This window comes from Entamoeba dispar, genomic scaffold (genome assembly GCF_000209125.1).
Source record: "Entamoeba dispar SAW760 scf_1105229460475 genomic scaffold, whole genome shotgun sequence".
Lineage (NCBI taxonomy): Eukaryota > Evosea > Mastigamoebida > Endamoebidae > Entamoeba > Entamoeba dispar.
In genome coordinates, this window is record NW_001854211.1 from 3,787 (window position 1) to 17,948 (window position 14,162).

The 14,162-nt window shown below is 21.4% G+C and overlaps 9 protein-coding genes across 9 annotated transcripts, besides 38 other annotated features; 4 read left to right on the forward strand and 5 right to left on the reverse strand.

The window, feature by feature from the left end:
* Window positions 1–1,131: a repeat region.
* Window positions 1,132–1,336: a sequence feature (AT_rich).
* On the reverse strand, window positions 1,311–1,969 carry EDI_009640 (uncharacterized protein; the record flags this gene model as incomplete). The annotated part of the gene is made up of 2 exons (XM_001737201.1): window positions 1,311–1,545; window positions 1,689–1,969. The coding sequence occupies 2 exons, from the start codon at window positions 1,967–1,969 to the stop codon at window positions 1,311–1,313; spliced, it is 516 nt and encodes a 171-aa protein (XP_001737253.1).
* Window positions 1,970–2,028: 59 nt separating this feature from the next.
* Window positions 2,029–2,069: a microsatellite.
* Window positions 2,070–2,078: 9 nt separating this feature from the next.
* On the forward strand, window positions 2,079–3,767 carry EDI_009650 (serine/threonine protein phosphatase 2B catalytic subunit, putative; the record flags this gene model as incomplete). The annotated part of the gene is made up of 1 exon (XM_001737202.1): window positions 2,079–3,767. One exon carries the CDS (start codon window positions 2,079–2,081, stop codon window positions 3,765–3,767), a length of 1,689 nt encoding a protein of 562 aa, XP_001737254.1.
* Window positions 2,648–2,711: a sequence feature (AT_rich).
* Window positions 2,791–2,826: a sequence feature (AT_rich).
* Window positions 3,768–3,780: 13 nt separating the features above from the next.
* Window positions 3,781–3,803: a microsatellite.
* Window positions 3,804–3,825: 22 nt separating this feature from the next.
* Window positions 3,826–3,974: a microsatellite.
* Window positions 3,827–3,895: a microsatellite.
* On the reverse strand, window positions 3,844–5,343 carry EDI_009660 (ATP-dependent RNA helicase DDX55, putative; the record flags this gene model as incomplete). Its single annotated transcript, XM_001737203.1, has 1 exon — window positions 3,844–5,343. One exon carries the CDS (start codon window positions 5,341–5,343, stop codon window positions 3,844–3,846), a length of 1,500 nt encoding a protein of 499 aa, XP_001737255.1.
* Window positions 4,021–4,057: a sequence feature (AT_rich).
* Window positions 4,146–4,240: a sequence feature (AT_rich).
* Window positions 4,351–4,376: a sequence feature (AT_rich).
* Window positions 4,525–4,556: a sequence feature (AT_rich).
* Window positions 5,342–5,390: a sequence feature (AT_rich).
* Window positions 5,391–5,404: 14 nt separating this feature from the next.
* Window positions 5,405–5,454: a sequence feature (AT_rich).
* Window positions 5,455–5,489: 35 nt separating this feature from the next.
* EDI_009670 (uncharacterized protein) lies at window positions 5,490–6,812 on the forward strand (the record flags this gene model as incomplete). The annotated part of the gene is made up of 1 exon (XM_001737204.1): window positions 5,490–6,812. The coding sequence occupies one exon, from the start codon at window positions 5,490–5,492 to the stop codon at window positions 6,810–6,812; it is 1,323 nt and encodes a 440-aa protein (XP_001737256.1).
* Window positions 5,671–5,738: a sequence feature (AT_rich).
* Window positions 6,813–6,816: 4 nt separating the features above from the next.
* Window positions 6,817–6,852: a microsatellite.
* Window positions 6,853–6,906: a sequence feature (AT_rich).
* EDI_009680 (uncharacterized protein) lies at window positions 6,896–8,042 on the reverse strand (the record flags this gene model as incomplete). Its single annotated transcript, XM_001737205.1, has 2 exons — window positions 6,896–7,797; window positions 7,901–8,042. 2 exons carry the CDS (start codon window positions 8,040–8,042, stop codon window positions 6,896–6,898), a joined length of 1,044 nt encoding a protein of 347 aa, XP_001737257.1.
* Window positions 7,200–7,272: a sequence feature (AT_rich).
* Window positions 7,656–7,710: a sequence feature (AT_rich).
* Window positions 7,816–7,852: a microsatellite.
* Window positions 7,854–7,939: a sequence feature (AT_rich).
* A 131-nt stretch (window positions 8,043–8,173) lies between the features above and the next one.
* On the forward strand, window positions 8,174–10,453 carry EDI_009690 (ikappab kinase complex-associated protein, putative; the record flags this gene model as incomplete). Its single annotated transcript, XM_001737206.1, has 1 exon — window positions 8,174–10,453. The coding sequence occupies one exon, from the start codon at window positions 8,174–8,176 to the stop codon at window positions 10,451–10,453; it is 2,280 nt and encodes a 759-aa protein (XP_001737258.1).
* Window positions 8,749–8,795: a sequence feature (AT_rich).
* Window positions 9,024–9,088: a sequence feature (AT_rich).
* Window positions 9,191–9,305: a sequence feature (AT_rich).
* Window positions 9,388–9,425: a microsatellite.
* Window positions 9,682–9,713: a sequence feature (AT_rich).
* Window positions 9,948–9,971: a sequence feature (AT_rich).
* Window positions 10,454–10,458: 5 nt separating the features above from the next.
* Window positions 10,459–10,505: a microsatellite.
* Window positions 10,506–10,548: 43 nt separating this feature from the next.
* Window positions 10,549–10,580: a microsatellite.
* A 32-nt stretch (window positions 10,581–10,612) lies between these two features.
* EDI_009700 (uncharacterized protein) lies at window positions 10,613–11,806 on the forward strand (the record flags this gene model as incomplete). The annotated part of the gene is made up of 1 exon (XM_001737207.1): window positions 10,613–11,806. One exon carries the CDS (start codon window positions 10,613–10,615, stop codon window positions 11,804–11,806), a length of 1,194 nt encoding a protein of 397 aa, XP_001737259.1.
* Window positions 11,782–11,832: a sequence feature (AT_rich).
* Window positions 11,832–12,562, reverse strand: EDI_009710 (uncharacterized protein; the record flags this gene model as incomplete). The annotated part of the gene is made up of 2 exons (XM_001737208.1): window positions 11,832–11,902; window positions 11,947–12,562. The coding sequence occupies 2 exons, from the start codon at window positions 12,560–12,562 to the stop codon at window positions 11,832–11,834; spliced, it is 687 nt and encodes a 228-aa protein (XP_001737260.1).
* Window positions 11,911–11,941: a sequence feature (AT_rich).
* Window positions 12,158–12,186: a sequence feature (AT_rich).
* Window positions 12,262–12,387: a microsatellite.
* Window position 12,563: 1 nt separating the features above from the next.
* Window positions 12,564–12,648: a sequence feature (AT_rich).
* A 25-nt stretch (window positions 12,649–12,673) lies between these two features.
* EDI_009720 (oligosaccharide translocation protein rft1, putative) lies at window positions 12,674–14,140 on the reverse strand (the record flags this gene model as incomplete). Its single annotated transcript, XM_001737209.1, has 1 exon — window positions 12,674–14,140. The coding sequence occupies one exon, from the start codon at window positions 14,138–14,140 to the stop codon at window positions 12,674–12,676; it is 1,467 nt and encodes a 488-aa protein (XP_001737261.1).
* Window positions 12,811–12,854: a sequence feature (AT_rich).
* Window positions 13,126–13,188: a sequence feature (AT_rich).
* Window positions 13,550–13,586: a sequence feature (AT_rich).
* Window positions 14,139–14,162: part of a sequence feature (AT_rich) that runs on past the window's edge.

The following is a 14,162-nucleotide window of genomic DNA, read 5'->3' on the forward strand; positions in this document are numbered from 1 at the left end:
ACAATCTATATATCAATATAAATGAAATAATGATTAATAAAAATGAATAATGAATTTGTTAATGAAATAATTAGAATAGTAATGTAGTATTGTACAATAATGAAATAATAAATAATATATTAGATAGATGATATTCAGAAATGAATAATGAATATAAATAAAAAATAATAAAACATAAAATCAAAGAAATAGAAATAGAATAAATAATAAAAGAAAGAATGAAAATAAAAAGAAATAATAATAATAAAAATAAAATAATGATAAACAAATACATCAATAAATTGAAATCAAATAAATGGATATTTTAGAATATTGATTGAATCAAAATTTATAGATAAAACTACTATAATCAATACATTGAATTCAATTAATATTAAAAAGAATATATTTTGCCATTTAAATAAAATACAATATAGAGCATTATTCAATATGTACAGAAAAGATAAAATATTAAAAAATGATTAAAATACTATCCATTTGCACATACAATATATCAATAATAGAACACATTCTACTATCTTGTATTTGTCATAAAAAATCAAAAATAGAGAAACATGACAATATTGACATTATCATATGGGAGGGGTTAATAAGAAAATATATATGAAACAAACAATATATGAAATCAACATATGAAACAGTGTTCCAATATAAATACATTATTATGATATTGAATAAACAAATAATATTAAAAAGTGATGCAATATCATAAAATATTAGATATGTATGTTATAAATAAAAAGAATAAAATTGATCTATTAATTGATTACTATTGTTGTAGATCACAATAATAATAGAATATATTTAAATAAAAGAAATAAGTAAAGAAATGAAGATTATGATAATTAAAATAGAGAAATTAAAAGATATCAAAATAAATACAGTAGTAATTTCAACAAATTAATTAATAAATGTAGAAAGTATTAAACTAATTAAACAATTAAAAAATGAAATTGACATCATAAAAGAAGTTAAAAATCATGTAACTAAAAACACGATGATGCCATTGAACATTGTTTCTACCACAACTAAACATACGTTGTTGAACCACATGACGAAGACTCATTGACGGGATTAGTCTCCGATGAGCCAGGAACAATAGAAATAAATTCTATTAATACTTAATTAATTTTTTATTAAAGTTACTTAAATGATTTTTTGTTTTATAATATTTTTAGAAATTAATAAAAAAAATCAAATTTTACTAAATTAAATAGTATTTATTTGTAAAATCAAATAAGGTAAATCAAATGAATAGAATAGTTTTATAACAACACTATTTTCCAAAATTATTTATTTTATTTTTATTTTTAATATTTCCAATTAATTTTAAAATCATGTTGAGAACATTCAAATGAATATACTTGTTTTGTACCATAAAGTCTTAATGCTTGTTGATACTCTCCATCAATTATTATTGACTCAATTATAAAACGATGAGTCGTTGAATACATATCAATGTTGTAAGTTGAATTAATTAAAGAATAAAAACCAATTAATGAATTTTTAAAATAATGTAATTCAGCTTTCGTAGGTTGGTTTTGTCTAAAATAAATAATAGGATTCTTTTGACCAAATTATGAATTGAAGAATATAAATGATCAAATGATATATTATATAATTTTCTATATTCAGTTGTAATTGAATTAATTATTACAACCCCATAATCTTTTATAAATTCCATTAACTTTAGTACTGCCACTAATTCATCATATGAATGATAACACTCATATATTTTGACTCTTTTAAACTTTTCTTCATTACGAATTCTGTTCGATAAATCATACAAATCAAATTGGGGTATTATATTAATAAAATAAACAATCGTTTGTTCATTTAATTCAAGAATATTTGATATTAACTGATTCATAAATTGAATCTCTCCTGATCCAGGAATGCTGAATATTTCTATTTCATTGTGGTCTGTTAAAGAAATTGAAAACAACTCAAATACTCCAGTTTTAATCATTGTGTTTTCTCTCTGTTTATTTTTTTTATTATTCAAAAACTTAAAACTATTCTCTTTTCAAAAAAAAAAAGAAAATGAAAAAAGAAAGAAAAAAAAAGAATTAGTAGTAATGCAAAAGATTAAACTCCCTCCAAGACCGGAAAGTGTTTGTTCATCAACGCCATGCAAATCAATATCACAGATCCGACATTTAATTAAAGAAGGGAAATATGAAATTTCACCACACCCACCAATGGAGAATCGAATTGAAAATATTGCTATGCCAGAAGATAGATATTTACCGATGAATATGTTATTTTCAGGAAAAAACCATCTTCCTAATTTACCTTTACTTCGACAACACTTAATAAGACAAGGAAAATTAACACAAGAAGCAGGTATTGCAATTATTAAACAAGCAAGAGATATATTTAAGAAAGAAGCGAATTTATTAATAGTACATGCACCAGTAGTAATAATAGGAGATATTCATGGACAATTTTATGATATGTTAAATGTTATGGATATGTTAGGAAGTCCAAATAAAACACAATATTTATTTTTAGGGGATTATGTTGATAGAGGAGATTATTCAGCAGAAGTTTTATTTTATTTATTAGCACATAAAATATGTTATCCTGAACGAGTTTTTATGTTAAGAGGAAATCATGAAACAAGATTAATGTGTGAATATATGACATTTTTATTAGAATGTAATAATAAATATAATATGAAAATATATAATGAATTTTTAACATTATTTGATTCATTACCATTATCAGCATTAATTGAAGGAAATATTAATGGAAGAGTACTTTGTATGCATGGAGGAATTGGACCTGATATTAATACATTAAATGATATTAATAATATTAATAGATTTATGGAACCACCAGGACAAGGTCCACTTACAGATTTATTATGGTCAGATCCTATTAATGAATGGGATCCAGATGATCCAGAATGGGAAGGAATTTCAAGATATGAATGGAGTAAAATTACATTTTGTGAAAATACAATGAGACATACATCATATTTTTATGGAAGAGGAGCATTAGAACCATTTTTACAAAGAAATAATCTTGCAAGTATTGTTAGAGGTCATCAAGTTCAAGATGAAGGATATTTTGAACATACATTTTTAACAATTGAACGTCCACTTCCATTATGTTTTACTATATTTTCAGCACCAAATTATTGTGATCAATATAATAATCAAGGAGCATTATTATCAATTTCAAATTCACCATTTGATATTAAAACATTTTTATGGAAAGATCATCCATTCCAACTTCCAGAATTTCAAGATGGATTTAGTTTTTCACTTCCATATTTATTAGAACATTGTGTTAGAATTTTACAAGATTTAGTTATTTCAATTAAAGATAAAAAACAACAAACAATTGAAGATGTAGCAGCAGATACACGATTAAAACAAAAAACACAACAACTTTTTGCTAAATCACAAAAAATAAGAGAAAATCAAGAAAAATATCGAGCTATTTTATCAGAAACATATCATAAAAATATGACTAAATTTGAAAAAGCATTACAACTTGATAAACAAAATGAACAATTCCCAACACCAGAAATGATTGCATTAAAACAATCAAATCATACAGGATTATTAAGAAGAGGTGCATCATCTCCTGCTTTATTACAACGTTTACAACATGATCAATCTTTCTTACATGATCAATCTTCTAAAAAAATACCTATTTCAAATCAATCTATTCCACCATCTTCTCATCAACAATCAAATCTTTCTCAAATGAAAAGACAAACATCTAAAACATTTAAACCTCATCCAAAGAAATAAATCATTTTTTTTTAAAAAAAAAAAAGAAAAAAAAAATGATAAATTAAATTTATTAAAAATTTCATTCTTTTTTATTTTATATTCCTTTTTCTTTTCTTTTTTTACCTCTTTCTTGTCTTTGTTTTTCTAAACGTTCATCTGCAAATGGTATTTCATTTTCTTCTATATTTATTTCTTCATCATATTTAATATTCAATTTTTTTATTTCTTGAATTTTAGGCATTTTAACTAAACACATTCCTTTAGCTACTTCATTATAAATTAATTTTTTAATTGCAAAAATATATTTACATTGATGTTCTCCATATCCTTTACAAAATGATACAAATGCATTTTGTGATTTTTTAAATAATGTACGATTTTTACAACATATTTCTCTAATTTTATTAAAATAATATTTTTCTTCTTCTTTATCTCTTTCAATTTTTTTTTCAATAATTTTTACATTTTTTTTTTCCATTAATAAAATAAAACTTTTTTCTAAAGGACTAAGAAATATTAATGAATGTCCAATACTTCCCATTCTAGCTGTTCTTCCAACTCTATGAATATATGTTTTAGGATCTTGTGGTGGGTCATATTGAATAATATAATTAATATTATTAAAATCCATTCCTCTTGCTAATATATCTGTACATATTAATATAGCTTCTAAACTTTCTTCAAATTTTTTAATAACTTTATCTCTATTTATTTGTTTTACTTTTCCATGAATTGAAAATATTTCTTTTTCTTTTAAATATCCTTCTTCTTGATGTAAAATTTTAATTATATTATATATATAATTTACTTGATCACATGTTAATACAAATATAACAATTTTTTTATCTTTACTATCTTTTAATATTCTTATTAATGTTTGTATTTTTATTTCATATGGAATAATACAATATTCATTTGCAAGTGAAATTGGTGTTAATGTATCATTTGATATTTGTATTTTATATGGATTTCTACATCCTGCAATAATAAATTTATTTAATTCTTTTGGCATTGTAGCACTAAATAATCCAGTACGTCGTTGTTTTGGTAAATGACAAATAATATGTGTTATAGATTGTGAAAATCCCATTTCAATCATTTTATCTCCTTCATCTAATATTAATACTTCAACATTATTCCATTCTAATTCAAATAATTTATTTGTAATTACTTCTTCAATTCTTCCAGCAGTTCCTACAATAATATTAGCTCCTTTTTTCATTTCTTCTTCTAATTTAGATATATCAATTCCTCCTGTTAATAATCCAATTGTCATATTAAAATGTTTACAAAATACTTTAGTAATATCATAAATTTGATGTGCTAATTCTCTAGTAGGTGAAATAATAATACCATATACTTCTTTTTTTTCAATAATTTCTCTTTCTCTTTTAATAATTTCAAATAATGGAATTAAAAAAGATAATGTTTTACCACTTCCTGTTTGACTTTGAACAATAACATCTTTTCTATTTAAAAATGCTGGAATTACAACTTTTTGGACTTCAGTAGGTTTAATAAATCCAAATTCTTTAATTGTATCAATTGTTTCTTTTCTTAAACTTGGGTGAAATTGTTCAAATTCACTCATCATTATTTCTTTTTTTTTTTTTTTTAAAAAGATAAAAAAAAAAAAAATAAGAAAACCCTTAGGGTTAAATAAATAAATTAAAAAACACAAAATAACAATAATTAAAGTTATTTTGAAGTTCATCTCAATATTTCACTTTTATATAACAAATGGATTGTTTTACACAAAATGAAAATATTGCAGAACAACTTAAATTATCAAATGGAAAATTATGGTTTACTATTGGTATTCTTAATGAAAATGAAGAATTATATGATGAAGCAATTCGTTGTTATGTTACAGCATTAAATCATAATCCATCTAATCTTGAAGCACTTTCACATTTAGCACATATTTATAAATTAAAAAAACAATATATTAATGCAGTATTTAGTTATGATAAATATTTAAAAATAAATGCAGAAGATGGAATTGCTTGGATGAATCTTGGAGAATGTTTTCTTGCATTACAAGAATTAAATAAAGCACATAGTTGTTTAAAAAATGCAAATAAATTTATTAAACAAGAACCTAAATTATGGTTTCAATTAGGTTGTTTATATGAAAAAGCAGGATTATTTGAACAAGCAGAAGCATATTATAAAAGAGTTTTAGAAAGAAGTTATCCAGAAAATGCAGCAGAACTTCATTTTAAAATGGCAATGATTTATAAACAACATGCACAATATGAAGAATGTTTTGAAATATTAACAAGTGAATGTTGGAATAATCCACCAGAAGGAATGAGTCAACAAGATATTCTTTGTCAATTAGTTCAATTATTCCAATTAACTGATTCAATTGAAATTGGTAAAGATGCACATGAAAAAGCTATTTCTCTTATTAATGAAAATGAACCACCATTTGTTTATATTTTATTAGGATGGTTAACTCATTTAATTGTAATGAATCCAAGTGTTAATGAAGTATTTCATTTTGAAGAAGAATTCCCTTATCAAATTGTATTTGGAGTAATTCAAAAAGATCCAACAAATGTTCTTGGTCTTTATGTTTATGGAAGAATTCTTGCTGATAGTAAACATCAACAAAATGCATTTGATGCATTCCATCAAGCATTACAACTTGATCATAATAATCCTTTGTATTGGTGTTCTATTGGTAATTTATATTATCATACTGAACAATATAGTGAAGCTATTAAAGCTTATTTTAAAGCTATTAGTTTAACACCACAATTACCTGAAGTATGGTTTAATATGGGTTCTTTATATATTTTTCATAATCAAAGAGATGATGCTGCAAGTTCATTTAAACGTGCTCATGAACTTGATCCAAAAAATCCAACATATAGAGCAATGCTTGATGTTGAAAAAGTTAGTGAAAGACCTCAAATTATAGATCCATCTCCTTTTGCTACATTACCTAATTATACTATTGATACATTTACAAAACCATCTTTACCAACAAATATTCCATTAAATGTTTTAACTGAATTACAAAAAATAAGAATTCCTGATTTAACACAAATTTAATTCATTTTTTTTTTTTTTTTTGTTATTTTTTATTATTTTTAATTTTAATATAAAAATTAAATAAAATAATAATTTTTGTTTTCTTATTTTAAATGTTCCATTGTATAAATAGCATATGCTTTAAATAATAATTGTTGAATATCATTTTTTGTCCAATTTTTAGTTGGTAAATTTTGTAAAAATACAATTAAATCAGTAAAATCTTTTTGTAAAATAGTATTACTAAATATTTCTAATAAAGAACAACAACAATATAAATTTAATTCTTCAAATCCATTTCCATTTGGTTCTGAAATATATCCATCCCATAATATTAATGATAATTCTATAGGAAATTCTCTAATTAAACAACAATTAAACCATCTAAATGCAAATTGAATATATTGCATATTTAATTTTTTTAAATGTTCATCAACTTTTTTATTATATTTTTTTGTTAATATTTCTAATTCTTTTAATTCATTACGAATTCCTGGTTGATCATATGTATAATGACTTTGAATAGATTGTAATATCCAACAAAAACTCCAATAAACATCTGCTTCTAATTCATCTAATTCTTTTTGACTAAATTTATCAATTATTTTTTTTTCATAACTTTCAAAATAATATTCATCAATATATACTATTAAAAATGGTACTATCATATCACTCATTCCTTGTACATATCCTGATGCTGGATGTTTAATTGCATATATTAATAATAATCTTTTCATTAATTCTTGAATTTTTTTATGAAATAAAAATGGTATATCATGTGTTAATCTATTTAAATCTTTAATAATTTGTTCTTCACATTTTTCTTCATTAAATGTTAATCCTCCTTTAAGTAATTTATTTGTCATAATAATATAATCTTTTCTTTTATTATTTAAATTTTCTTTTTGTTTATTAATTTCACATGGAATATATCCAATAAGTATTTTCCATACTTTTCCTCGTACTTGTTTTGCAATCCCATTTTTTGATAATTTTGATAATTGTCCTAAAACATTTCAATCACTTTTTTTTTTCTTCTCTTTCTTTTCTTTTTTTTTTTTGTTAAATAATTAACAAAATTTTATAAATATTCTTTTATAATAACAAACTTTTATTTACAAAATCATTAGATAATATATCAATAAATTGTTGAAGATGTATCATTTCTTGTTCTTCAACAGATTTCGTTTTTATAGTTAAACTATAATCATAACTTTTAGTTAGTCTTGAATGAGTAGCTCTCTTCAACATTTTTTGTTTGGTAATTCTTTTTAGTTTTTTCTTCTTATTCTCTTTGAAATTTATTTTTTAAACAAGCAAAAAAAAAAACTCAAAGAAGAAAAAAGGGTTCTTATTGAACTAACTTATTTTTCTTTCATTTCATGTTTCATTTACAGGTTCATTCTATTGAAAAAAAAGATATTGGTCTTTCAAATATTAAAACAATATCTAATTTAAATACTGATGATAAAGAAATTTATTTCTATCAAGATCCATTTATTTATTCATATAAAACAAATGGTATATTAACAAAATTAATTATACAAAATCTTCCTAATAATATTTATGATATTGTTTATAATGCAGATACTTCAAAATTATTATTTATTAATGAAAAAGGTGTTTATGAATCTTCAATTTCTAATGGTATTGCAACATTAAAAATAAATAAAGAAGGAATTAAAAGAATTAAATTAAGTGATGATTGTAATTTTATTTTATTAATAAGTTCATCTGAATTATTAATGTATACTCCTGAATTTTCTTTTCTTAATTCTTTTTCTATTAAAGATATTATTGATGTTTCATTTTCAAGTAATACTCAATATGTTGTTGTTTTAACTAAAAATGAAATGATTGTATTATCAACTACTTTTAATATTAGAAATAAAATAATACTTTCTAATCCACAATGTATGTCAATTAGACCATCAAATGAATTTATTACTGTAGCAACTAATAATATTTTAAATTTTATTGAAGAAAATTGTAATATTTATAAAACATTCAATCAACCAAATGAATATCAAACTAAAATTTTAATATGGAATTCAACATCTCAATTACTTTTACAAATAGTTTCAACACCTTTTAATGATATTCTTATTATTTCTTGTTATTGTTATGGTAAATTAATTCCAAAATATAGTAAATGTTTTTTATCAATAAGAACTACTTTTTGGGATGAAGTTAATCCAATGAAATTTCATATTATTACATCTACAAATGAACATTTAATATTTAATTTTTTATTACCTATTTGTTCTATAAATAATTCAATATATAATATAATTATTCATCCAAATACATATAATAATGTTTCTTTAACAGATTTAAATAAAGGAATTATACCACCTCCTTTATGTCATATTTCAATTCCAATTCAATCAACTCAATACATTTATTCTAAAATAATTAATAATGAACCTTATATTATTATTATTGATTTATTTAATATTATTCATATTTTAAAATATATTAATAATCAAATAAATAAAATTAATGAAATAAAATGTCCTGTTGATTATCCAACAAATATTTGTTTAATTTCATCATTTGAATTATTTATTATTGATTCTACAAATCAAACATCAATTATTATTAATATTAATAATGGTAATAATAATAAAATAAAATTTACAAATCTTCCATCACCAATTCATTCACTTACTCAAATTAATGATATTTTATATTTCCAATTATTTAATGGAATAATTATTACTTCTAAAAAAATTACTCCTAATAATTATATTATTAATTCAGAATTATCTTTATCTCAATTTATACCTGAATATTCTATAGTTATATTTAATAATAAAATTCATTCTTTTTCATTATTTGGTCATAAACTTTATGATAATAATATTGAAATAGGTGAAAATGTTAATTCTTATTTTATTTCTAATAATTATATTTTTTATACTACATTAAACCATACACTTCATGCAATTAATATAAAACAACATTCAATTTTTATTAGATCTATTGAACGTGGTTCAAGTATTATTAGTTATGTACCAAATGATACAAAACTTATTTTTCAAATGCCAAGAGGAAATCTTGAAGTTATTCATCCAAGAGGAGTTATTCTTGATATTATTATTGATTTACTTAAAAAAAAAGATTATAAACAAACATTTGAAATTGTAAGAAGACATAAAATTAATTATAATTTTATTAGAGATTATGCTTTTAATCAAATTCTTGATGATATTCCAATTATTATTACTCAAATTGGAAGTGCTGATCATATAAATGCATTTTTATTATCATTAGAAAATGGTATTCTTGATCCACCTTATTCATATTATATTGAAAATTCATTTGAAGATCATACAGATCAAACAAAAACAATTGCTTTAACAATTAGAAAATATCTTATTGATTCTCATTTTCCTTGTGATTTTGTTACAACATACCTTGCTACTTATCTTTTATTACAACCAATTGATTTTGCTATAGTTTTAAAAGATTTGTTTAACTTTAATGAACAAGGTAAAATAAATGGTATTAAATATTTAAGTACTTTCTTCCCAATTAATGCAATTTTTAAATCTGCATTACAAACTCAATCTAAGAAAATAGCTCGATTTGTTATTTCATATTCTTCACTTGATCCAAAAGAATATGAAGAACAAATTAATACTCTTTCATTAGATTAATTAAATTTTTCTTCATTTCTTTTTTTTCTTTTTTTAGTTTTTTTTATTATTTATAATTATTAAAATTGTTATAACAAACCATTTTATATTTTCCCTTTTTTTTTTTTTCTTTTTTTTTTTTTTTTTTAATCATTTTATTCTTATTCAAATCTTCTGATTATGTCTATCATTCTATTCACTCTAATTATTTCATTTTCATTAGCACTTAATCATTGTATTGAATCAAATGATAGTGGATGTAGTAAATGTGAAATTGGATTTATGTTTGGTAAAACTTCAGATAATAAAATTACTTGTATAAGGGCAGATGCTAATTGTGAGGTTTTTGTAAATAGTTCTACTGATTTAAGTAATTATAACGTTGGTTGTTCTCAATGTTATTTAGGGTTTAGTAGAATTGAAAAAATTGAAAACCAAATATCATTTATTGGATGTCAACAGACATGTATTGGTTGTGATGATGAAAGTGGATGTGATCCTATATTAAAACAATGTATTTCTTGTCCAACAGAAAAACCAATTCAAACAGCTACTAAATTACATAATGGAGATTATGTTTTAACATGTATTTCATTTGAAAATGAATGTTTAACTATATCACCTTATGTTAACCAAATTCCAACTGATTTATCTACACTTGGATGTTCTAGTTGTGATAATACACTAGAAAAACAATTTGTAAATTTAGATAATAATAAAAGAACAACACTTTGTATTACAAAATGTACTAATTCACAAACATTAGATAATTATCATTGTATTGAATGTAATACAATAAATGGATGTATTAGTTGTAGTAATAGTACAACATGTATAGAATGTTCAGAAGGATATCATTTAAGTCAAACAAATGAAGGAAAATGTTATCCAAATTGTGAAATTGAAAATTGTGATAATTGTGGAATTGATTTAAATACAAATGAAACTATATGTTTATTATGTACTAAAGAATCAACATTAATTGATAAAAAAATATGTTCAAAATGTTCTTCTATAACAACAAATTGTTCTGAATGTTATCATGATAAATATGGTTGTAAATTATGTAATAAAGGATATGTTCATTCATCAGATATTGGTTGTATTTTATCTGAAATGGCTATTCCACATTGTTTAAATTATGAAGAACAAACAATTGGATGTATTCAATGTGAAAATGATTATGTTTTAGTATCATCTACTTTATGTATTTCATGTAAAGATTATTTTACAAATTGTTTAGAATGTAATTCAACTCAATGTAATGTTTGTGAAGAAATGTGGGTATTTGATTCATTAAAACAAGATTGTGTTTATGATTCATCTTCATTATTATTTATCAGTATAGGATTAATAATAATGATTATACTTTAATTAATTTAATTATTTTTCATAAATATCAATTATCATTAATCAACAATCCATTATAATTTTCTTCTTGTTCATCATTAGTTTTTATTATTCCTTTTTCTAACTTCATTAATAAATTTTATTAAAATAAAATAAAAACAAACTGAATAATTGTTTTAAAGGAATAAAACATTGTTTATTAAAAATAAAAGGAGAATATACTAATATTTGAGAAACAAGAATACCATCACAAATTAATTGAAAAATACCACAACATACAAATTGAAATGGAACATTTAATTCAATAAAATAAATAGTTTTGAAAAAATCACCTATAATCCAACCAATAATAGTAGAAAGTGGTAATCCTTCTGCATTTTTTGTTTTATAATTTTTAATTATTTGAGGAAGAGCAAGAAGAATTTCAATTAAAGTTGATAATCCACCAATACATTGAACAATAAAATTAATTTTTCTTGTAATAAAAGAAATAAATATAATAATAATTGTAAATATAATAAATGTAGATATAACTTTTGAATATATTAGATTATGAAGTAATTTAGATGATAAAAATAATAAAGCTAACATAGTAATAATAATAAATATACTTTGGATTAATAATGAAATTTCAAAAGGTTTTCCAATATAAAATCCAATTCTAAAAACATTACTTATTAATAAAATATAACATGTTCCAATACTAAATGATTTAAATTGTTGTTGATTAGTTTGAAATAAAAAAAATTGAGTATAAGGAAGAATAGGCATAATAATCATCAAAATATTTATAAAATAAGTAATAAATAAAATAAACATAAAAATATTATTTAAAAGTTCTTTTTTTTTTTTTTTAATAAAAAAAAGATCAATTATCAATAAAAGAAAAGATTATTTCCTTTCATTCCAAAACATTTTGAGTGATTTTATAAATGGTTTATCACAAAGCCAAATAATTAATAATTCAATAAATCCTAAACATATACCTAGAATTAAACAAAGAAATGATTGAGTTGAAAAGATAAATGAAATATAAATATTAATTATAAAAATTAAAAATAAAGATAATAAAGTAAGTTTAGTTGGAATACATTTTTTCCATGGTAAATTACCATATAAATGATAAATATTATAATAAGAATAAAATGTACGTAATAACATAGAAAATATATTAGAAATAAATAAACCTGAAGGACCAAATAATTTAGATAATATAATACATAAAGAAACATAAATAATAGAAAAAAGAAACATCAAATTATTTGATGTATTTAATTGTTTATCTGTTGCTGTTGCATGAAAAAATGATTCTGATATTCCATTAATAGCTATAGTACTAATAGTAATAAAAGAAATAATAAGTAAATAAGAATTATTTGTAAATTCATTATTTTTATATAAAAAATCAAGAATAGCTTTTGAATAAGGAGGACCAAAAACAAGAATAAGTAATGATAAATGAATAATTATTTTTAAAATTGAACAAAATGCATTAATTAATTCATTTTTATTTTGACGAATTTTAGAAAATAAAGAATAACTAATATTTTCTATTGGTAAAAATAAAAATCTAACAACTAATGATGAAATATTTGAAATAACACTAAATATTCCTTGAATTGTTAATGTTGTTGTTATAATAAGAACTGCTTTTTCTCCTTCTTGAAGTAAAAATTTTTGAATAGTTTGTCTTCCAAAAAGCCATAAATTATCTGAATGTAATTTTAATGATTTAAATGAAATCATTTGAATATTAATTTGAGGAAGTTTAATTAAATGATAATAAAAAATAAAAATTATTAATGAAGATAAAGCAAATAATGTTGGTTGAATAATTAATGCATATTTTGGATATAATGAAATTAATATTGCTTGTAATATCATTCTAATAAAAATACTTGGTAATTCACAATAAATTCTAAATATATGTTTTTGTGTTAAAAGCATATAAACAAGATATGGTTCTTGAATAAGTTCTAAAAATAATCCTGTTGAATGAATAAAATAAGAAATTAATGTATATTTTATTTTAGGTGCTTGATAATAAAGAATAGGAAATGCAATTATATTAATAATAATTCCAACAATAATAGTAATTAAACTAAATGATATTCCTTTTGATAAATCATTTGTATATTTTCTCATAATTATTCTTCTAGAGAATTCTCTTGAAAGAAAATAAACAATATTCATTAATAATTGAAGATGAATATGAAAAAATCCTGTTATTTCTTCACCAACAGATCTAACAACTATAACATTAGAAATAAATGTTATTGATCTTTGTAATAATTGAAAAAGAATAGATGATACAATTCCACGTAAAGCTCCACCTACAGTTTGTTGAGGAGAATTCATTATTATTATTATTATTTTTTAA